Below are 24,027 nucleotides of genomic sequence, written 5' to 3'. Positions count from 1 at the left end.
TAGAAATAAATTCATCACAAGACTTTTGGAAGTCTTCATCTATGAATTTTGCATAATCTTTGACAGAGTCTAGAAAGGCAGATATGTCACTAGTAGAACAGGCATTACTGGTGTAAAGATTACCACAGAATTCTGAAACATATTTTGAAATATCTTTGGGGTTTTCATTTTCTTTGCCATCTATATTAAGCTTATGAATAGAGGTAAATTCAGATGTTTTTCTCTCTAAATTGTAAAAGTATTATGTGTTTTTTTCTCCTTCTTGATCTTACAAATGACCCTTTTGCTCTCTCTTCATACATTCAGTCCATTTCTAGTTGTAAAGAGAATAACCGACCCTTTCCTTCTTCATCAAGGTCCTCCATAGAGATTAGGGAAAGTATTTCCTTAAGTTTATCTTCACTCAATCTTTTAAGTTCAGCGATTTCTTTACCTCATTTCATGGCTGTTTGTCTTATTTCATACCTTATTAATTCCCAATATTTTCCATAAGACTTAACTGGAGGAAGGTCCAAATATTTTTCTTGTATAATATCTTTGGCATCCATCTTGAAATGATCATCTTCCAACAGTCTACTATTGAGTTTCCAATAACTCCAATTCGGTTTATTAACTTCAGATCCATTAATATTTAAAGATACGAATATAACATTATGATCAGTAATAATTGATGGTTCAATGGATACCGTTACTACAGCGTTATCTAATGAATTAGAAATCAACCAGAAGTCAGTTCTTGACTGTCTGGACATGTCCTTGTTACTCCAAGTAAAGTCCTTTTTTTCAGGATATTTAGATATCCAAATATCAACTAAACCAAGACATAGATTATTAAACTCAGTATTAACAATGCTGGATCTGTTAGGAGGGGGATATCTATCAATCATCACAGATACATAATTAAAATCTCCACCTAAGATAATTTTGATATACTGAAATTCTTGAAATAATATCATGTTGTTTTGTTTGTTGTTGGATGCACAAATGTTCCCTAAAAAAAACATTTCACTGTTAAAATTAACCAACGTCCAGAGTGGTGAGTCTTACTACTGATGACCTTCCCTTTTAAATGGACATCTTAAAAATGCTTGACATGCAGAGTGGTTGTTGCCCCGTTGATTTTTCCAAAAAGCTAGATCGGAAGAACAAGCATGAGTCTTGTAGAATGTAAAAGTCTGCATTAAACCGTTTGCAATACACGAAAATAGCCTTACGTTTGAGTAAATGACGAATACCACTGAGATGAATTTAACAAAGAGATAGACATAAACTTCCACCAAAAACCTTGTTATGCTAATATAAGCGTTTCCTAAGGATATGTAAGTCAAAAGGATTTCCATCCCATTAATAACACCTCCAAAAAAAAACTAAGAAATACTGGTCACAAAGTTACCAAATGATTCTTACTCCCACAAGGYGGAGACATGGTGGAAGTGTAGACCTTACAATAAGCGGTTATTCGCCCATAGTTAGTGTTAAGTTTACCAGTTTTCATGTCAGCCTTTTCTCATTCAAGTGTTTGAGTAAATTCTTTACAATAAAAGGCTGCTTTTCACCTGGCAATTGTGCAGAGTTTAGGCCTACCAGTTTTGTCCGAGTTAGACTTTGGCTCTCTCTCGAATGTTAAGATTTGGCCGCATTTCTTTCCCATTTATGACCACTCTTACACCGACAAGGACTCGTCTCAAGCGTTCAAGACTGGCAAGTTCTTCAGTCGGTAACGCCCAACTTCTACGTAACGAAGGAGGGAGTTGAGTATTTTCCAAGATGGCGACGACCATAGACAGCTGCAATGCCGTACAGGCGACAAAGAAAAAACATCTCGGAATCCCCGAAGCAATATTTGTGGTGTGTAAAATATGAATGATATACGTTGTGGCCATTATACTATATGAAATAACACTCTCGAATGTGTAATTGATGCTGTCCAGCCTCTAGGCTAGCCTGTCACGAATGTTAGCTAGCTATGTTCATTCACATCCTTTTAGGGAAATGACGCCTAGAAAGCCTATTAGGCCTAGCTAACTATCTATCGAATGTATATTGTCATCCAAATGCAATGAAACGGCTATCTTCAGCAATCTTGTGTGCTCACAATAAGTTTACTATACTGTGTGAATGACTCGTCTGAAAGCTAACGCGTAACCTAGCMAGTTAACGTTATGTCAACCGTTGTAGGAGGATGTCGAGTCGTTTATGAAGCAACCAGGGAACGACACTGCAGACGCCGTCTTGAGAAAACTGGATGAGCAGTATCAGAAATATAAATACATGGAGCTCAACCTGGCCCAGAAGAAACAAAGGTAACTAATATACAGCATAAGTTATTAACGGTAACTAGTCAAATGTCAAAACAGAGAAATGCTTGATTTAGTTTGCCTGGCATGTTATTGTGGGATTGCACGTGTTGGACTATTCCATTGGTTCTATTGTATCAAATTTAGCTACTACTATTCACAGAAGAGAGGAATTTGCCAATCTACAAACTCGTYAACTAGTGTGCTATTGTGATATCATTAGCTTTATTTAGCTAATAGGATGACCCTGCGTTTTTGATGGATAAATATGTGATAGTGTTATAGTTCTGCTTCTATGGTGTTTCTCTCTGCTGTGCCCAGGTTGAAAAGCCAGATCCCACAGATCAAGCAGACTTTAGAAATCCTACGACACATGCAGAAGAAGAAGGTAAACAGCATTCAGTGCACTCCTCTTATACCCTTTTCATAGACAGGCAAAGATCCCACAAGTTTACCATGCCTGCTTCTTTTTACCTACTTTTTGGTATATCTGAGTGGGGTAGGGGGTAAAAAACAAAGCCAATTAAAAGCCACCTAAAGACCTAGTCATGATTCCTGCATTTTCACAGACGCTGTAACCAAAATAGGGGCGGCAGGTAGCCTAGTGGTTAGAGCGTTGGACTAGTAACCGAAAGGTWGCAAGATCGAATCCCCGAGCTGACAAGGTAAAAATCTGTCATTCTGCCCCTGAACAAGGCACTTAACCCACTGTTCCTAGGCCGTCATTGAAAATAAGGATCTGTTCTTAACTGACTTGCCTAGTTAAATAAAGGTTTAAAAAAATTACCTGTATCAGGTCTGTAAATAGATCTCAGATTTTTTGCAAGTAAATACATTTCCGTTGTTTGATACCTCTCTAATTTGTAATGCAAACACCCCCCATGGTTTAACACCTTTTACTCCTCTTAATTTGCCACTTACCCACTAATATGTATAAGAGTGGTAGATAAGGTGCTGTATGAAATGGGGTCATATAAACATTGCCTTGTATTTTTTACAGGTAATATACCACATCTTCTGTCTGAAATGGATATTACAGTGATTACATCCTTGCAGGACAATTTGATCACTATAAGCTGTTGATCACTAACTGCATTCACGATCAGCGGAGTGCACCGTATGTGGTGTTGAGTTGCTTTGTTTGCTTTCCAAATCCCTCACCCTATAGGAAACCACAGACCCTATGGAGACACACTTCCTATTGGCTGACAATGTTTACTGCAAGGCTTCAGTCCCGCCCACCGACAAAGTTTGCCTCTGGTTAGGGGTGAGTACTACTACATGTCGTGTTCCTAAGTAACATTGTTTGGTATTATCTGATCACCTGTTCCCTATTTATGGAGCCCACTCCTTATCCATGAGGTTAGCCCAATATTAGACCTCTGATTATTACTTAATTAATGAGTCTAGGTCTAAGGGCATTCCATAGCGACATCGTGTGAGTTAAGTCGTGGTCAAATGCCAGTACCTGCTTGCAACATCCATAAAATTGTAGAGTGTTTCAATTGAAGAATTGCCGATTGTATCACTGAGCAGTGAACAAGAAACTATTAAATCCACCTTTAAGATGCTACCCCCCTCCCCAAATCTAAATCTAATATGGATGTCAATGCTTTCTTCTGGCTTTGCGCCATTACGTTTCCTCTACTTCCCGTCTGGAGGTAGCATGGTACCCATGTTGCGAAGCTGATTAGCTAGACAAACAGGTGTGAAACAAGAACTGGTGTGCGTGCAAAGTGAGGAAAACATGGACTCCATGTTTGGTTTTGGTTGATGAATTGAGGCTGTTCTGAGGGCTAAAGGGGGGGTTTACATTTAACATTTACATTTAAGTCATTTAGCAGACGCTCTTATCCAGAGCGACTTAGAAGTTGGTGCATTCACCTTATGATGTCCAGTGGAACAACCACTTTACAATAGTGCATCTAACTCTAAGGGGGGGGGGGGGTTAGAAGGATTACTTTATCCTATCCTAGGTATTCCTTAAAGAGGTGGGGTTTCAGGTGTCTCCGGAAGGTGGTGATTGATCCGCTGACCTGGAGTCGTGGGGGAGTTTGTTCTACCATTGGGTGCCAGAGCAGCGAACAGTTTTGACTGGCTGAGCGGAGTTGTACTTCCTCAGAGTAGGGAGGCGAGCAGGCCAGAGGTGGATGAACGCAGTCCCTTGTTTGGGTGTAGGGCCTGATCAGAGCCTGAAGGTACGGAGGTGCCGTTCCCCTCACAGCTCCGTAGGCAAGCACCATGTCTTGTAGCGGATGCGAGCTTCAACTGGAAGCCAGTGGAGAGAGCGGAGGAGCGGGGTGACGTGAGAGAACTTGGGAAGGTTGAACACCAGACGGGCTGCGGCTTCTGGATGAGTTGTAGGGGTTTAATCGCACAGGCAGGGAGCCCAGCCAACAGCGAGTTGCAGTAATCCAGATGGAGATGACAAGTGCCTGGATTAGGACCTGCGCCGCTTCCTGTGTGAGGCAGGGTCGTACTCTGCGAATGTTGTAGAGCATGAACCTACAGGAACGGGTCACCGCCTTGATGTTGGTTGAGAACGACAGGGTGTTGTCCAGGATCACGCCAAGGTTCTTAGCGCCTGGGAGGAGGACACAATGGAGTTGTCAAGCGTGATGGCAAGATCATGGAACGGGCAGTCCTTCCCCGGGAGAAGAGCAGCTCCGTCTTGCCGAGGTTCAGCTTGAGGTGGTGATCCGTCATCCACACTGATATGTCTGCCAGACATGCAGAGATGCGATTCCCACCTGGTTATCAGAAGGGGAAAGGAGAAGATTAATTGTGTGTCGTCTGCATAGCAATGATAGGAGAGACCATGTGAGGATATGACAGAGCCAAGTGACTTGGTGTATAGGCAGAATAGGAGAGGGCCTAGAACAGAGCCCTGGGGGACACCAGTGGTAGAGAGCACGTGTGCGGAGACAGATTCTCGCACCGCCACTGGTAGGAGCGACCTTTCAGGTAGGACGCAATCCAAGCGTGGGCCGCGCCGGAGATGCCCAACTCGGAGAGGGTGAGAGGAGGATCTGATGGTTCACAGTATCAAAGGCAGCCGATAGGTCTAGAAGGATGAGAGCAGAGAGAGAGAGTTAGCTTTAGCAGTGCGGAGCGCCTCCGTGACACAGAGAGAAGAGCAGTCTCAGTTGAAATGACTAGTCTTGAAACCTGACTGATTTGGATCAAGAAGGTCATTCTGAGAGAGATAGCAGGAGAGCTGGCCAAGGACGGCACGTTCAAGAGTTTTGGAGAGAAAAGAAAGAAGGGATACTGGTCTGTAGTTGTTGACATCAGAGGGATCGAGTGTAGGTTTTTCAGAAGGGTGCAACTCTCGCTCTCTTGAAGGCGGAAGGGACGTAGCCAGCGGTCAAGGATGAGTTGATGAGCGAGGTGAGGTAGGGGAGAAGGTCTCCGGAAATGGTCTGGAGAAGAGAGGAGGGGATAGATAGGGTCAAGCGGGCAGGTTGTTGGCGGCCGGCCGTCACAAGACGCGAGATTTCATCTGGAGAGAGAGGGAGAAAGAGGTCAAAGCACAGGGTAGGGCAGTGTGAGCAGAACCAGCGGTGTCGTTTGACTTAGCAAACGAGGATCGGATGTCGTCGACCTTCTTTTCAAAATGGTTGACGAAGTCATCGCAGAGAGGAGGAGGGGGGGGAGGGGAGGAGGATTCAGGAGGGAGGAGAAGGTGGCAAAGAGCTTCCTAGGGTTAGAGGCAGATGCTTGGAATTTAGAGTGGTAGAAAGTGGCTTTAGCAGCAGAGACAGAAGAGGAAATGTAGAGAGGAGGGAGTGAAAGGATCCAGGTCCGCAGGGAGGCGATTTTCCTCCATTTCCGCTCGGCTGCCCGGACCCTGTTCGTGAGCTCGCAATGAGTCGTCGAGCCACGGAGCAGGAGGGGAGGACCGAGCCGGCCTGGAGGATAGGGGACATAGAGAGTCAAAGGATGCAGAAAGGGAGGAGAGAGGGTTGAGGAGGCAGAATCAGGGATAGGTTGGAGAAGGTTTGAGCAAGGGAAGAGATGATAGGATGGAAGAGGAGAGAGTAGCGGGGGAGAGAGAGCGAAGGTTGGGACGGCGCGATACCATCCGAGTAGGGGCATGTGGGAAGTGTTAGATGAGAGGAAAAGGATACAAGAGTGGGTCAGAGACTTGGAGGGAGAGTGCAATGAGATTAGTGGAAGAACAGCATCTAGTAAAGATGAGGTCAAGCGTATTGCCTGCCTTGTGAGTAGGGGGGAAGGTGAGAGGGTGAGGTCAAAAGAGGAGAGAGTGGAAAGAAGGAGGCAGAGAGGAATGATCAAAGGTAGACGTGGGGAGGTTAAAGTCACCCAGAACTGTGAGAGGTGAGCCATCCTCAGGAAAGGAGCTTATCAAGGCGTCAAGCTCATTGATGAACTCTCCAAGGAACCTGAGGGGGCGATAAATGATAAGGATGTTAAGCTTGAAAGGCTGTAACTGTGACAGCATGGATTCAAAGAGGCGATAGACAGATGGGTCAGGGAGAAAAGAGAGAATGTCCACTTGGGGAGATGAGATCCAGTGCACCACCCCCGCCTGACCAGAAGCTTCTCGGGCGTGTGCGAGAACACGTGGGCAGACGAGGAGAGAGCGGTAGGAGTAGCAGTGTTATCTGTGGTAATCCATTTCCGTCAGTGCCAAGAAGTCGAGGACTGGAGGAAGCATAGGCTGAGATGAACTCTGCCTTGTTGGCGCAGGATCGGCAGTTCCAGAGCTGCCGGAGACCTGGAAACTCCACCGTGGGTCGTGCGCGCTGGGACCACCAGGCAGGCGGCCACGCGGTGTGAAGCGTTTGTGTGTGGTCTGTGCAGAGAGGAGAGAAGAGGGATAGACAGACACATAGTTGACAGGCTACAGAAGAGGCTACGCCAATGCAAAGGAGATTGGAATGACAAGTGGACTACACGTCTCGAATGTTCAGAAAGTTAAATCTTACGTTGCAAGAAATCTTATTGACTAAAATGATACAGTGCTGCTGAAGTAGGCTAGCTAGCAGTGGCTGCGTTGTTGACTTAGTTTGAAAGTGTAGCGTGCTAGGTAGCCTCGGTAACTGGCTAGGTAAACCTAGACAAATACTCAAAACTACACAATTATCTTCAGCAAAGACAAACTAGTGAGCTAGCTAACACTACACTAACCAAGTCGTTCCGTTGTAATGTAATGTAAATGTAATAGTCTCTACAGTGCTGCTATTCGGTAGACGGTAGACGTTGGCTAGCTGGCTAGCTAGCAGTGTTCCTACGTTAAGAGGGACGACAAATAGCTGGCTAGCTAACTTCGGTAAATTACGATAATTACTCTAAACTAACAACACACTCTAAACTACGCAATATCTCGGATACGAAGACAGCAAAGACAACTATGTAGCTAGCTAACACTACGCTAATCAAGTCGTTCCGTTGAAAAATAGTTTCTACAGTGCTGCTTTTCGGTAGACGTTGGCTAGCTGCTGGCTAGCTAGCCAGTGTTGTCCTAGCGTTAAGAGGGACGACAAATAGCTGGCTAGCTAACCCCGGTAAATTACGAAGACAGCAAAGACAACTATGTAGCTAGCTTTACTCTGTTTGGTATACTCAGTGTATATCTACAGGCTATATTGAGGTTTTTCTTTAATTATTTTAGGCTATCTGGCATTAGTGCGTAATCCAAAAGATTTGGTGACGTGGTAGAAGAGGATCATGGCAGTACCGGCTATGTTATGTGTGATGGCTGTGAGGCGCTAATAGGATTGGGCGACGTCTGAAATGACGCATCGTCCCATCAACCTGTCCAAACATCGTTGATATAAGATTGTATCATCTCTATTTTTTGTTTTATCTGGGGCAGGGGGTGGAGCGCGTTGACTAGCAGACATCTGTGGCATTGTGTTGTGACAACTGCAGAGTTGCCTTTTATTGTCCCCAGCACAAGGTGGACCTGTGTAATGATCATGCTGTTTAATCAGCTTCTTGATATGCCACACCTGTCAGGTTGATGAATTATCTTGGTAAAGGAGAAATGCTCACTAAAAGGTATTTAAACACATTTATGCACAATTTTAGCGAAATAAGCTTTGGCATCATTTCAGCTCATGAAGTATGGAACTGACACTTTACATGTTGTGTTTATATTTTTGTTCAGTATAATTTGGAAATTATGCACAAAAAATCTTTCCCATTTTATTTGTTACTGCATTTTCTCCCCAGTCCCTAAACATCTTGCTCCACAAAAGAAGCAGAGATAACAGATAACTTACTAATGTCAACTAGATTGAAGCATTCTTTCTGGTGAGCAAGGGTTTATTTGGTCTTCTAGGGCTACATATAATGACATAAGAGAATTTAAGCTGCGTGTATCTGTTTATAGACAAGTTGATTAACAAGTAGCCTAACGAAATGTCGGAAATGATAAGCAGAAACATATTTAAATCAGGCAAAAAAATATCCGTCATCCACTGTCCAATTTTTTTGGCTAGGGCTTCCCGAGTGGCGCAGTGGTTTAAGTTACTGCAGTGCTTGAGGCGTCACTACAGACCTGAGTAAAAATCCAAGGCTGTGTCGCAGCCGGCCGCGACCGGGAGACCCATGAGGCGGCGCACAATTGGCCCAGCGTTGTGCGGGTTAGGGGAGGTGAGGTCTTAGTCCCATCGCGCTCTAGCGACTCCTTGTGGCAGGCCGGGCGCATGCACGTTGACTTCGGTCGGCAGTTGTAATGTGTTTCCTCCGACACATTGGTTTCAAGATTAAGCGAACAGGGTCGTGTTTTGAACGGCGCATGGCTCTCGACCTTCGCCTCTCCTGAGTCCGTACGGCAGTTGCAGCGATGGGACAAGACTGTAACTACCAATTGGATATCACGAAATTGGTGCGAAAAAGTCTGACAGCTTATTTTCTATATTAGCGGGTCGGGTGCGGTCCTCCAGATTTTCACTTATCACATATAGTCGGGCAGTTTCAGATGTGTTATTAGTAGGGATGCACAATATATCGGAATTGGCCGATATTAGCTAAAAATGCCAACATCTGGTATCAGCCAATGTCTAGTTTAACGCTGATGGGCAAAACCGATGTCAAAGCTGACGTGCATACCTATATAACATAGGTACATGATGTAATGGCGTCACGTAAAATTTTGCGCCATACGTGCACCACAGCTTTCCTAAACTAGCCCACAATGTCTGCTGTGTGGATCGAGCAGTCAACAAGTCGAGCAGTCATTTGAAAGAGTAACAAGAGTAACAACATTTCAGCGAGACAACTCGGGCGAAATCCATTAGTCTAGATAATGGATTTCATTGCCCTTGACAATCAACCGTTCTCTGTCGTGGGTGATGTTGGCCTTCGCCGACTGGTCGAGCACCTGTTAACACTACCAAGTGCGCTATTTTTCCATTGTTGCCCTACCGGAGTTACACAGTAATAGCGTCACTGCCATTAGCTTCACGACATGCATACTATGGAACACCATTTGGGTCTTTGCGTGTCAAAGATACAGTAGCACTGTCAAAGCTGTACAAAAAAAGTCTGCAAACCTCGGCCACGAACGATGTGTTTACAATACCGCGTTGGTAATAAAGCATAATTTGTTCGACCGTAACTTTTGGGGTAGCTAACTTTAGCTTGGTACCTAGCTAACACCAATACAACCAGCCTGAAAACAATGACCAGTAGAAACTGCAGTCATTTTCATTATTCTTAGCAATGATTTAGGAATTCTTGTAAGTATTAGCTAGGTTGCCACTTGTTGTTCGCCTATTGAACATGAACTTCAGTTAATGAAAATAAATAGCTAGTCAGCTACTTAATCCTGTTTCCCAAAGCTAATGTTATAAGCAGCCAGCTAGCTTCATCTGGCTAGTGAGGCTAGACCGGAACGGGTTATATGTTGTGAAGCTAGCCACAATACGATTAGGTACAATAGTGGAATTTGAGGGTTGCCTTCAAAATAAAAGTATGTCATTGACAGTGATGCAAATGAATACAAATAGTAGAATTATGCCATACTTTTATTTTGAAGGCTAACCGCAAAGTCCACTGTTGTGGCTAATCCTTATTGTGGCTAGCTTCACAGATGGTCTGACCACCATTTAATCAAACAAGAACTGTCTTATAAATTCGGGTTATTTTAGTAGATGACACCTAACTATATAGCTACTGAAACAGATTGTTCTTCCCCAAAAACATAGCAAAACGACATTGTTTGCACCCATGAGCTAGCTAGCTTTTTTTTATGACCAGCACTTTAGGTGCGCGAGACAACTTTACCAGCATCATAGCATACGTATTGATGAGTCGTTGTGACATGAAATACGAGTGATGGTGTAATCAATGTGTAATAACTACGTAAAAAATGAATGAACGCGTTAAATTATTGTGACGTGCAGTCTTATTCAGGTCATGATTGGTCAACAAGCTTATTTGACACTTCAAATAGTGTTAAATAGTATAGTTTTTGACACGCGAAGACACAAACGCCATTCCATAGAAATACTGGTTGAGAATGAAACAACTAAACAGCACAGCAAGTAAGTGAAAGAAATAGGTTTTGATTATGTTTTACTGGTAATGGGGACATACATAAATGCCAACAAAATAACTTTTTGGTCAACAAAACAACTTTTTGTAACCTTTATTTAACTAGGCAAGTCAGTCAGGAACAAATTATTATTTACAATGACGGCCAACCCCGGCCAAATCCGGACAACGCTGGGCCAAATGTGCGCCGCCCTATGGGACTCCCAATCATGACCGGATGTGATACAGCCTGGATTCAAACCAGGGACTGTAGTGACGCCTCTTGCACTGAGATGCAGTGCCTTAGACCGATGTGTCCATGTGTGTGTGATCACTATTTAACTGTACTAGAATGCTTAAAAGGCCGCTAAAATGTTTKATATCGGTAATCGGTATCAGTTTTTGYGGCAAGGAAAATATCGGTATCGGACAAAAATGTAATATCGGTGCATCACTAGTTATTAACAATTGCGGGTGGACAAACAGCTGACCCGCCCATCACTACTGTATACACATTAATACACAATCATGGAAAACACACTCCTCTGTAAAAAGATCCTCAATCAGCCTTTTGAATTGCCCAAGAGCATGGATGGGAAACTACAGTCAAACTTTTGCCCCCGCCCCAGCTAACACCCCTGACTCCAATAATCAACTAATCATTATCTTCAGTTTAGCATGCAATTACACTGCATTTATTTACATACAGTACCAGTCAAAAGTTTGGACACCTACTCATTCAATGGTTTTTCTTTATTTTTACTATTTTCTACATTGTAGAAGAATAGTGAAGACATCAAAACTATGAAATAACAAATATGGAATCATGTAGTAACAAAAACGTGTGAAACAAATCCAAATKTTTTTTATATTTTGCCTTTTTCAAAGTAGCCACCCTTTGCCTRGACAACTTTGCACACGCTTGTCATTCTCTCAACCAGCTTCACCTGGAATGAWTTTCCAACAGTCTTGAAGGAGTTCACACATATGCTGAGCACTTGTTGGCTGCTTTTCCTTCACTCTGCGGTCCAACTCATCCCAAACCATCTCAACTGGGTTGAGGTCGGGTGATTGTGGAGGTCAGGTCATCTGATGCAGCACTCCATCACTTTCCTTCTCGGTAAAATAGCCCTTACACAGCCTGGAGGTGTGTTGGGTCATTGTCCTGTTGAAAAACAAATTATGGTCCCACTAAGCGCAAACCAGATGGGATGGCGTATCGCTGCAGAATGTTGTGGTAGCCATGCTGGTTAAGTGTGCTTTGATTTCTAAATAGATCTGTGTCACCAGCAAAGCACCATCACACCACCTCCTCCATGCTTCACGGTGGGAACCACACATGCGGAGACCATCCGTTCACCTACTCTGCGTCTCACAAAGACACGGTGGTTGGAACCAAGAATCTCACATTTGGAGTCGTCAGATCAAAGGACAGATTTACACCGGTCTAATGTCCATTGCGAGTGTTTCTTGGCCCAAGCAAGTCTCTTCTTCTTATTGGTGTCCTTTAGTAGTTGTTTCTTTGCAGCAATTTGACCATGAAGGCCTGATTCACGCAGTCTCCTCTGAACAGTGGATGTTGAGATGTCTGTTACTTGAACTCTGTGAAGCATTTATTTGGGCTCCAATTTCTGGTGCTGGTAACTCTAATGAACGTACCCTCTGTAGCAGAGGTAACTTTGGTTATTCCTTTCCTGTGGCGGTCCTCATGAGAGCTAGTTTCATCATAGRGCTTGATGGTTTTTGCAACTGCACTTGAAGAAACTTTCAAAGTTATTGAAATTTTCCGGGTTGACTGACCTTCATGTCTTTTAGGAATGATGAACTTTCGTTTCTCTTTGCTTATTTGAGCTGTTCTTGCCATAATATGGACTTGGTATTTTACCAAATCTTCTGTATACCACCCCTACCTTGTCACAACACAACTGATTGGCTCAAACGCATTAAGAAGGAAATACATTCCACAAATATACTTTTAACAAGGCACACCTGTTAATTGAAATGCATTCCAGGTGACTACCTCATGAAGCTGGTTGAGAGAATGCCAAGAGTMMMCAAAGCTGTCATCAAGGCAAAGGCTTGGCTACTGAAGAATCTCAAATATAAAATATATTTTAATTTAACTTTTTTTGGTTACTACATGATTCCATATGTGTTATTTCATAGTTTATTCTACAATGTAGAAAATAAAGAAAAACACTTGAATGAGTAGGTGTCAACTTTTGACTGGTACTGTATATGTTTAAATATTTTGAATTTAATTAAAAATATTTGTTACATGCAGTCTTTTGGTTCAACCATAATGCATAATAAGCATCATCAACAGGTGGAAACATATTGGGTGTACGCTGATAAGCTGTAGGAAGAATACATTAATTTACAAGACCTGTTCACAGAAAATATAATTGGTCATAAGAAGGGCCTGAGATCAAAGTCAATATTTAGACCACTAGGGGTTAATGTTTCTCTGTAGTAGTAGGATCGAGGGCTGGGCGATATGGCCAAAATATCATATGGTATTTTTGACTGTATTTTATGTTTTTGTTTACTATTAGTAGTGCGTGACCCTAGGGTGGAAACGTGTGTGTATATATATGTGTGTTATTTCAAAGGGACTTTCTCCATTCAAATTGTTTTATACTGTTCAATTCAACTTCAAACTAAAATAATTTCCTTCATTTCCCGCTYTTTCTGCATTTCCTGCACTCATTTGAGATGATTTCCACACTGCCACAATATGGGCAAAAATACTAGGCCTTGTGTTTAATTATTATTATTGTTATTATTGCATTTAGATCAAAACACTTGGGTGAACTTTTGMAATCATGGCAATATAATGTTTATTATAATTCTATAGTTAGAATATAAATAATAGTGAGCACTTTGAATACAGTGTTTGACATAACAAAGAATGAAAATGCCATGGACGAGTTATTGTGACATTGTAGGAACCAAAGTGATGTTTCCTATGGGACCCTATAATATTTGGCTACATTAAATCTTTATTCATATAGCCAACATATTCATGCTTCGCCTATTCCTCTTTGATTTAAAAGATATTGTTGCACAAACAACATGCAACATAGCTAGCCAGCTAACTAGCGATTAGCATTAGTGGCTAACACGATTTAGCTTAACTTGCTAAGAAAATACAAACTAGCTATTTGCAGATGTAAGAAATGCAAACTAATKTTGTACTTATAGAACGCTTGGGGATTTATATGAAGATCAAAGTGGATACAACATTTGACATCAACATTGTTGCATGTGCTGCATTGACCATGCAGACTGAACGAACGTGTCTCGTGGCCAAGCAGCAACAACATGCGCTCCTTGAGTGAAAGGGGGTGGGACTAGGTCTGTGTGGAAAMTGGCATGGRGAGAGCAGAGTAGCCAAGTCAAGTAGCCAAGTAAACTATAAAAATGGACGTTTACACACGCGTATCACATTTAACAAACCAAACATTAAAATACCGTTATAGAAGGTAAAGTAAAAACCCTAACTGGGCCGTGAATAAATACCGGTGTATATAGTAAAATACGGGTATACTGCCCAGCCCTAGTAGGAACTCAATGTTACCTCCTCTCCTTGGTAGAGCATCATGCTCAATGCCTGTATTTTAGAGAGGAGAAAGAGGATGGTTAGCTTCAATAAAGTGTGTTGCTACTGGATAGTCAGTGTTCTCACCTGATTGAGCTGAGGTGTTCAGCTATGCGTTTTAACTGTCTTTTCGTTTGTCCTATGTAGGCTTTCCCACATGTGCAGATGATGAGKGAGATTACTCCCTTTGTCTTGCTTGAGATGATACCCATAACAGGGTTTTTTCGACCTGTATGTGGGTGTCTGAAGAACAATGTTTATTTTTATTGCTATTGCGCATGAGCCATATTTGTAGTTCCCATTTGGAATGGGTGTCAAGTGTCTGAATGGGCTCAGGGGTTAGGTCAGATCTCACTAAGCTATCCCCAATATTGCGACCACGCTTATAGACCACCAGTGGGGGTTCCTTGAAGAGGTGTGCAATGTTTTGGTTGAATTGCAGAATAAGCCAGTGCTTTTTCAGGGTTGCTTTCATTTTCTCCCAACACTTTGTGTACTTAGTGCAAAACACTGTTGTTTTTCTTTTTTTGTTTAGGCTACAAGGACAAAACTCAAAATGCTGCAGTGATGAAAATATCTCAAAAACCAAGAGAGGAATTGATAAAAAACTAAACCAAAGAAGAAAAACAACGCAAGCCAAAGTGATTTATAGGATATTTATTTTGTCCGGATATTTTCTACCTGCACTCTGCAATGTTTTTAGGTGTTGGCTTTATGTAGGCTATTTTTCCGTAGTTGGCAGTGGTTTATTTTCATTTAGATTTGGATATAATTTTGCTTAACCACATGACAATGATTTTGCAATATGAAGACATTTTAAATGAAACTGTTCCACTAAAATGTGCATATGAAAATCATACCTGGCACACAGATCAGTAGAAATGGTAGGATAACTTGGCATTCCACATGACTCCTCGTGTAGCCTATTACCGGCAACTTCAGGAGAGTAATGTCAGAATCTGTGAAAGCCAGCAGGAGTGGGAGGAGAATGGTTGGGTCAAGTTAAGTTTTTTTCTTCTGTTTATCTAGATCTCTGGCTCCCTCTTGAGTCATTATTATTATTATTAAGCTTACTGTTATTTCATCAAACAGTAAGCTTAAAGCATCAGACAAGCTGAATGCATATAGTAGATTTAATTAAAACACATGTTTGTGTATGTGTGTATATATCGGAAAATACACGTTTAAAAATGTCGACCAGGGCCTCCCGAGCGGCGCAGCGGTTTAAGGCCCTGCATCGCAGTGCTAGAGGCACACTACAGACTCAAGTTTGATCCCGGATTGTATCACTACCTGCCGTGATCGTGAGTCCAATAGGGGGGCGCACAATTGGCACAGTGTCGTCCGGGTTAGGGGAGGTTTTGGCAGGGGGTGCTTTACTTGGCTCATCGCGCTCTATTGACTCTTTGTGGTGGGCCGGGCGCCTGCAGGCTGACCTCGGTCGTCAGTTGACGACACATTGGTGCCGCTGGCTTCCGGGTTAAGCTGGTGGGTGTTAACCTCTTATGGCTGAGATCGGCTAAGATCCCGTTAACGGGATCGATTTCACAACAGCCAGTGACAGTGCAGGGCGCCAAATTCAAACAACAGAAATCTCATAATTAAAATTCCTCAAACATACAAGTATTTCACACCATTTTAAAGATAAACTTGTTGTTAATTTCACCACAGTGTCCGATTTTCAAAAAGGCTTTACGACGAAAGCACACCAAACGATTATGTTAGTGTAACGGATGTGAAATGGCTAGCTAGTTAGCGGGTACGCTGTTAATAGCGTTTCAATCAGTTACGTCACTTGCTCTGAAACCTAGAAGTAGTGGTTCCCCTTGCTCTGCAAGGGCCGGGCTTTTGTGGAGCGCTGGGTAACGACGCTTCGTGGGTGACTGTTGTTGATGTGTGCAGAGGGTCCCTGGTTCGCGCCCGTGTCGGGGCGAGGACGGTCTAAAGTTATACTGTTACATTGATGCTGTTGACCCGGATCACTGGTTGCTGCGGAAAAGGAGGAGGTTGAAAGGGGGGTGGTGTAACTGATGTGAAATGGCTAGCTAGTTAGCGGGTACGCGCTAATAGCGTTTCAATCAGTACTCACTTGCTCTGAAACCTAGAAGTAGGTGTTCCCCTTGCTCTGCAAGGCCGGGCTTTTGTGGAGCGTGGGTAACGACGCTTCGTGGGTGACTGTTGTTGATGTTGTGCAGAGGTCCCTGGTTCGCGCCCGAGGTCGGGGCGAGGGGACGGTTTAAAGTTATACTGTTACATAGGTCAGTACCTAGTCACGAAAAAACACAGCCATTTTTCCAGCCAAAGAGAGGAGTCACAAAAAGCAGATAAAGATAAAATTAATACTAACCTTTGATGATCTTCATCAATGACACTCATAGGACTTCATGTTACACAATACATGCATGTTTTGTTCGACAAAGTTCATATTTATATCCAAAAATCTCAGTTTACATGGGCGCGTTATGTTCAGTAGTTCCAAAACATCCAGTGAAAACATCCACATCAATTTACAGAAATACTCATAATAAACATTGATAAAAGATACAACTGTTATGCATGGAATTTTAGATCCACTTCTCCTTAATGCAACCGCTGTGTCAGATTTCAAGAAACTTTACGAAAGCACACCAGCAATAATCTGAGTACGGCGCTCAGACAACAAAACACGCGATACAGATATCCGCCATGTTGTGGAGTCAACAGAAGTCAGAATAACATTTATAAATATTCACTTACCTTTGATGATCTTCATCAGAATGCACTCCCAGGAATCCCAGTTCCACAATACTCTCCTTTCTTTTTGTTTGCGCGTTTAGTACATAACCCAAAACTCACGACGCGCGGGCAATCCAGGCGAAAGTTCAGACAAAGTCAAATTACATGTCAGTAAACGAAGTATAGAATCAATCTTTAGGATGTTTTTAACATAAATCTTCAATAATGTTTCAACCGGAGAATTCCTTTGTCTGTAGAAATGCAATGGAACAAAGCTAACTCTCACGTGAGCGCGSATGATCAGCTCATGCCACTCTGGCAGAGCCCTGACTCATTCAGCTCTCATTAGCCCCAACTTCACAGTAGAATCCTCAAACAAGGTTTTAAAGACTGTTGACATCTAGTGGAAGCCTTAGGAAGTGCAACATGACCCCATAGACACTATATTGGATAGGCAAACCTACAACCCTCAGATTTCCCACTTCCTGGTTGGATTTTTTTCTCAGGGTTTTGCCTGCCATATGAGTTCTGTTATACTCACAGACATCATTCAAACAGTTTTAGAAACTTCAGAGTGTTTTCTATCCAAATATACTAATAATATGCATATATTAGCAACTGGGCCTGAGTAGCAGGCAGTTTACTCTGGGCACCTTATTCATCCAAGCTACTCAATACTGCCCCCAGCCATAAGAAGTTAAGAAGCGCGGTTTGGCGTGTCATGTTTTAGAGGACGTATGGCTCGACCCTTGCCTCCCGAGCCCGTTGGGGAGTTGCAGCGATGAGACAAGGCAAAAAGGGGGTAAAATACAAAAAATCTATATGTTGACCAATTGATTGGTCGAAAGAACATACTACTTTCGGTTGACCAAGATATATATATACATATATATATTTTTAGAAGGGGACAGCCCTAGGTCCCATGTTTCATGAGCTGAAATAAAAGATCCCAGAAATGTTCCATATGCAGAAAAAGCTTATTTCGCRCACATTTTGTGCACACATGTTTACATTCCTGTTAATGAGCATTTCTCCTTTGCCAAGAYAATCCATCCACCTGACAGGTGTGGCATATCAAGAATTTGATTAAACTTCATGATCATTACTAGGGTTGCACATTTTGGGGAATATTCAGAGGTAGAAACTTTCTGTGGAAATTAATGGGAATAGATGCAAATTAATATTGCTACCATTTAAATGTAATGTTTTTTGCATTGGATATATTTACCATATCATATGGATACAGAAACATAAACTTTTTACCTTATCATAAGTAGACATGCAAATTATTAAATCCTTCCAATAGAATAAAAAAATAATAATAATGTTACAAATTGAACTTTAATTAAATGAGTTGACTTTTCACATGGGATGATTTCACTGAACAACAAAAGAAAGAGAATATTGAATGATCCCCAGTGATCCATTGCATCTCCCAAAAATGATTTCAACATACATCTGTAAAAAAAATTGTCTAGAAACTAAAGGTTTCTTAGGTTGTCTTCCTCCCTGGACTGTCTCAATGTCCACGTCTTGAACATCAGACTCTGAGGCCTCATCTTCACTGTCACTTTCCAACCTTGTTGAAAAAGCCAAAAAAAWTCCCAGATGGCKACCYATTTTTCAACCCTTGTATTGATCAGCCTGTTGCGTGCTTTGGTGTGTGTGTTCCCAAACAAGGATCAGTTGCGCTCTGAGGAGGCTGATGTTGGTGGGATTTGGAGGATGATGGAGGCAACAGGGGAAAGATCRACAAAGTCCCTTCTACCAGGTGGCTGATGAGATATGCTGGCACGGCTACCCTATTGCATCTCCATCCCAAAGCCCTTGCTTGGATGTATACTTCGCCAGACTGCCAAGAACCTTGCCCTCATCCAAGCCAAGGTGGCGAGACACCGTAGTGATGACACCATAGGCCTTGTTGATCTCTGCAGCATACTTAGGGTCCAACATGTACGCTGCGGTGTGTATGGGCTTCAGGCAGAGGTCTTCATGCTTTTTGATGTGTTTCAGAACTACAGTTTCCTCTGCTTGGAGCAACAGTGAAGTGGGCAGGGCAGTACAGTTTTCTTCTCTTACATCTGCAAGCAGAGTCTGAACATCAGACAGGATAGCATTGTCTCCCTCAATCAATACAATGGCTACTGCTATAGGTTTCAGGAGTTTCAGGCTGCTTACCACTCTCTCCCAAAATACATCATCCAGGAGGATCCTCTTGATTGGGCTGTCCATATCGGCAGACTGTGATATGGCCATTTCTTGGAGAGACTCCTTTCCCTTCAGGAGACAAACATGTCAGGAGACAAACATTCAACAAGTCAAACATGATGACAACACCACCGCCAACGGGTGTTGCTGGGCAGCTTCAATGTGGTGCTCTTATTCTTCTCACTTTGCTTGGTGAGGTAGATTGCTGCTATAACTTGATGACCCTTCACATACCTAACCATTTCCTTGTTTCTCTTGTAGAGTGTATCCATTGTTTTCAGTGACATGATGTCCTTGAGGAGCAGATTCAATGCATGAACAGCACAGCCAATGGGTGTGATGTGAGGGTAGGACTCCTCCACTTTAGACCAAGCAGCCTTCATGTTTGCAGCATTGTCTSTCACCKMTGCAAATACCTTCTTGATGACTGCCTTCAGCTCATCTGCAATGTAGAGACCGGTGTGTCTGTTGTCCCTTGTGTCTATGTTCTTGTAGAATACTGGTTGAGGGGTGGAGATGATGTAGTTAATTATTCCTTGCCCACGGACATTCGACCACACATCAGAGATTATTGCAATACAGTCTGCTTTCTCTATGATTTGCTTGACCTTCACTTGAACTCTGCTGAACTCTGCATCTAGCAAATMAGTAGATAAAGCATGTTTGGTTGGAGGGGTGTATGCWYGGGGAAGAACATTCAGAAATCTCTTCCAATACACATTGCCTGTGAGCATCAGAGGTGAACCAGTTGCATACACAGCTCTAGCAATACATTCATCAGCATTTCTCTGACTACATTCCTCCATTGAGTCAAAAAACMTCTGATTCCAGGAGGACCATGATTTGTTGCTATCGAAAAGGTGTGTGATTCATCATTWTCACCTCYAAATAGAGGGTATTTTGTCAGAGGTTACTTGTTGTGAGTGCTGAGGGGACTTTATGCACTTGGCCAGATGATTCATTGTCTTTGTTTTATTCTTCACATATGATTTGGCACAGTATTTGCAAATGTATACAGCTTTTCCTTCTATATTAGTTGCATTGAAATGTCTCCACACATCAGATAGTGCCGTAGCATTTTCCTGTAAAGATTAGAAAACAATTTGTAAAAAAAAATAAAAAATACAATTCCATGTACTGATAAATAGTTAAGCAGTTAGATTAAACAACTCCTTTGTAAGAAATGTTTTTAAATGAAACATGTATGGAAACAGGTGAATTAACACTCCTCAGTTAGCAGGCTCATGCAAGCTGAAACCCACATGGTAGCAAAAATTAACTAGCAGAAATTGTTAACAAGTTAGAAATGATTTAAACACACTTTGTGGAGGCTACTATTTACTAGTTAACAAAAAAGCATGTATGTCATATAAAATATATTCACCCCACCCAGTATTGTAATCAAAACTTACCAGAAAGCARGTTGGCTCAGACAGTGTAGTACTGTGTTGCAATTCCATTGAATTGGGGATAGTTTAACCAAAATATGCCACAGGACCTAGAATTTCCTTATGTGTATCCCACAAAAAAAGGTTCACTGTTATAAGCAAAATTCCAAAATCCATGGGAAATTTCCCAGAAAGTTTCAGGCCCTTTGCAACCCTAATCATTACACAGGTGCACCTTGTGCTGGGGACAATAGACCACTCTGCAGTTGTCAACACAACACAATGCCACGGATGTCTCAGATACCTTTTTTTTTTTTTTTAGTATCTGTGACCATTTACGCATATCTGTATTTCCAGTCATGTGAATATCATAGATTAGGGCCTAATTTATTTATTTAAATTGACAGATTTAGTTATGAACTGTAACTCAGTAAAATCTTTGAAACTGTTGCATTTAAATGTTTTGTTCAGTGTAGTTTAATCTGCTGTGTGTGTTAGGGATGGGGGGGAAGTGTGACACCATTCCGGCCCCACGGGACTGGAGTTGCCCATCCCTGCCCTAGAGGCATCAATTCATCCAAATTTTAGAAATCTTGGAGATTTTTCTACATGTAAAGTACTAAAAAAAACTAAAAGCGTATTTACCTAACTCAGTGGAGATCTCCTGAGTCAGCAAGAGATATCCCTGGGACCTGGTATATCATACGTCTCTAAGTTAACAATAAGTAAGATACGGTTTACTTTAATATCATTCACTCTTAACCTCCCACTCTGTTTTCATCTCCGCCTCCTCCTCTCCAGGCCAATGTGACGTTGGAGGACGACATAGAATAAAAGCAAGCACTATTGAAGTTTACTGTTTATATATGCTCACTCACTTTTCCTCGCTTCCCTCCATCCCCTCTCCTCTACCAGGCCAATGTATGTTGGAGTACGACATCGACGAAGCCCAGTCTCTGCTGGAGAAGAATCCTGGCGACCCGCATCACGCAACCTGGACTCCCTGGAAGAAGACCTGGACTTCCTGCGAGACCAGTTTACCACCACCGAAGTCAGTATCCTTATGCTTAAATATAGGCCCAGGGACTAGCATTTAACAGGCCTGGAGGCTGGAAGAAAAATCTGTGATACGATGTTTGAATCAGGGATGTGTAACTCTGGACATTAATACATAAAGTGTCAGGTGCCCCCCCCCCCCCCCCCCCCTCCCTGTCCATTCATTATAATCTAAAAGGCAAAACTGATCCTAGATCAACACTTCTATTCGGACAGACTATAGGGTAATAGGCCCAGGTTTTTGGGAGCTGAAATGTCTGCTTGTTTTAACATTATCACAGTTTTATGGTCTGGTAGGGCTGAGGTGAATGCTGCAGGCGTTTGACAGGTGACAGCTGTGGCAGACGGTTGTTTCAAAGCATGGAATGCAAGTCTGTGTTCAGTAGGCACGAACCAGAGGAAAACAACACATTGAAACTGATGAGGTACATACTTAACGTTGGCAATTTGATCTTGTTCAAACTGTTGGGGTAAGTACTGTTGTTTTGATAGACTGTTAAAGATCGTGTTGGGTGCTCTAACAACTAAATTAGAGATGCCGCATGGCGTGCAAACACAAGGCGTGGTACTCTCCGTATGAAAGTACTAGACAACTTCACTTTCATAGACTGAGATGTGTGTCATCCTTAACCCATTTCCCCTCTCAGACATGGCACGAGTCTACAACTGGGACGTAAAGAGAAGGAGCAAGGACAACCTCCTCAAATCAGTCGAGAAGTCTTAAGAAATAGGGATGTCCTCCCGCCCCTGCAACCCACCCAAACTCCATGTCTATGTTCACATCTCTAGTCTCTACAGTACAAATCTGCATCCTGTTCCCTATATAGTGCACAACTTTTAACATCAAAGGTAGTGCACTGTATCGGGATAGGATGCCATTTGGGACAAAGGCCAAGCTTTATTCTATTGATTTGTTACTTTTTAAAATTATTTTTTCAAGTAAAAAAAGACAAAACAGAAGTTACTACAGCAGTTTTTTTTGTATGATGTTACTACTATTATTAAGCACTCATATTTTTTGACCACCTGCGACTGTAGGTTTTCACTGTCCTCCACTTTCTCCTCCTCTCACTGTTTTGTCTTTTTCTTTGATTATTTTTCAATCTGTTATTGACAATAATCTTCACTCGGTACTAGTTTGGGAACTTGGTTTGCTTTCGGAACACCCTGCGCTACTACCCATAATCCTCGCTGAGCAGGAAATGGCAGTGAGGAGGAGAAACAGCTCACCAGTCAAAGCGGAAACCTTCCTCTGATGTGATTTCATGAGTGTGTGATGTCAAAATGAATCCTTRTGAATCCGGTGCACTCCGGATTCTGAATGTTCAGACGGTTGTTCCATGCCCCCTCTTTCCTCTCCTCTGTTCTGTTCCTTACTCCCTGCATGAGCCTGAAATGGTGCCCTATTCTCTATATGGTGCACTACTTTTTACCGAAAGCCTACGGGCCTTGGTCAAAAGTAGTGCACTATATATATAGGGAATAGGGTGCCATTTTAGACAACTTCTCAGCTTTCTTGTCGCTCTTCTGCTACCACCTGCCTGTTTTGTTTATTTTATCTTCCTCCTGTCTTGTTTGCTCCTCTGTCCACTTCCTCAATGTATTTATTCGTCACGTTGTATCCATTAAGACACTTGAGTGATAAAAATAAATTACAAAAAATAAACTTTACATGGTGGTCCTGTGTGGGTGACATGAAACATGCGTGCTCAGACATTTTACTCTCACTTCACCTCACAGGCAGGGTGGTAGTCTGGCTAAAGCTGCAACTTCATTTGGCAGTATTTTRCAGTGTTTTAGATTTGATATCAAATGTTTGATATGAGGAGACTGTACAGAATGTCACCTCATATCGTCGCTGCACAGCTATTTTCAGGTCTCTCCAGAGATGTTCGATCGGGTTCAAGTCCGGGCTCTGGCTGGGCCACTCAAGGACATGCAGAGACTTGTCCCAAAGCCATTCCTGCGTTGTCTTGTTGGAACATGGACCTTTGTCCCAGAGGTCCTGAGCACTCTGGAGCATGTTGTCATCAATGATCTCTGTACTGTGCTCCGTTCATCTTTGCCTGGATCGTGACAAGTCTCCCAGCCCTGCCTCTGAGAAACATCCCCACAGCATGATGCTGCCACCACGCTTCACCGTAGGGATGGTGCCAGGTTTCCTCCAGACATYACGCTTGGCTTTCAGGGCAAAGAGTTCAATCTTGGTTTCATCAGACCAGAGAATCTTGTTTCTCATGGTCTTGAGAGTCTT

General features: G+C 42.5%; 1 protein-coding gene across 1 annotated transcript; it reads left to right on the top strand.

Moving 5' to 3' along the window:
* Window positions 1–1,711: 1,711 nt before the first annotated feature.
* Window positions 1,712–22,555, top strand: vbp1 (von Hippel-Lindau binding protein 1). Its single transcript, XM_023970337.3, is given in 7 exon segments — window positions 1,712–1,848; window positions 2,179–2,303; window positions 2,619–2,685; window positions 3,466–3,568; window positions 21,633–21,688; window positions 21,691–21,772; window positions 22,421–22,555. Coding segments are annotated over 7 exon segments (591 nt in total). The 5' UTR covers window positions 1,712–1,767; the 3' UTR covers window positions 22,498–22,555.
* Window positions 22,556–24,027: the final 1,472 nt, after the last annotated feature.

This window comes from Salvelinus sp. IW2-2015, linkage group LG3 (genome assembly GCF_002910315.2).
Source record: "Salvelinus sp. IW2-2015 linkage group LG3, ASM291031v2, whole genome shotgun sequence".
In the NCBI taxonomy this organism is placed as follows: domain Eukaryota; kingdom Metazoa; phylum Chordata; class Actinopteri; order Salmoniformes; family Salmonidae; genus Salvelinus; species Salvelinus sp. IW2-2015.
Note: the sequence above shows the minus strand (reverse complement) of the source record. Positions and strands in the feature narration are given on the sequence as shown.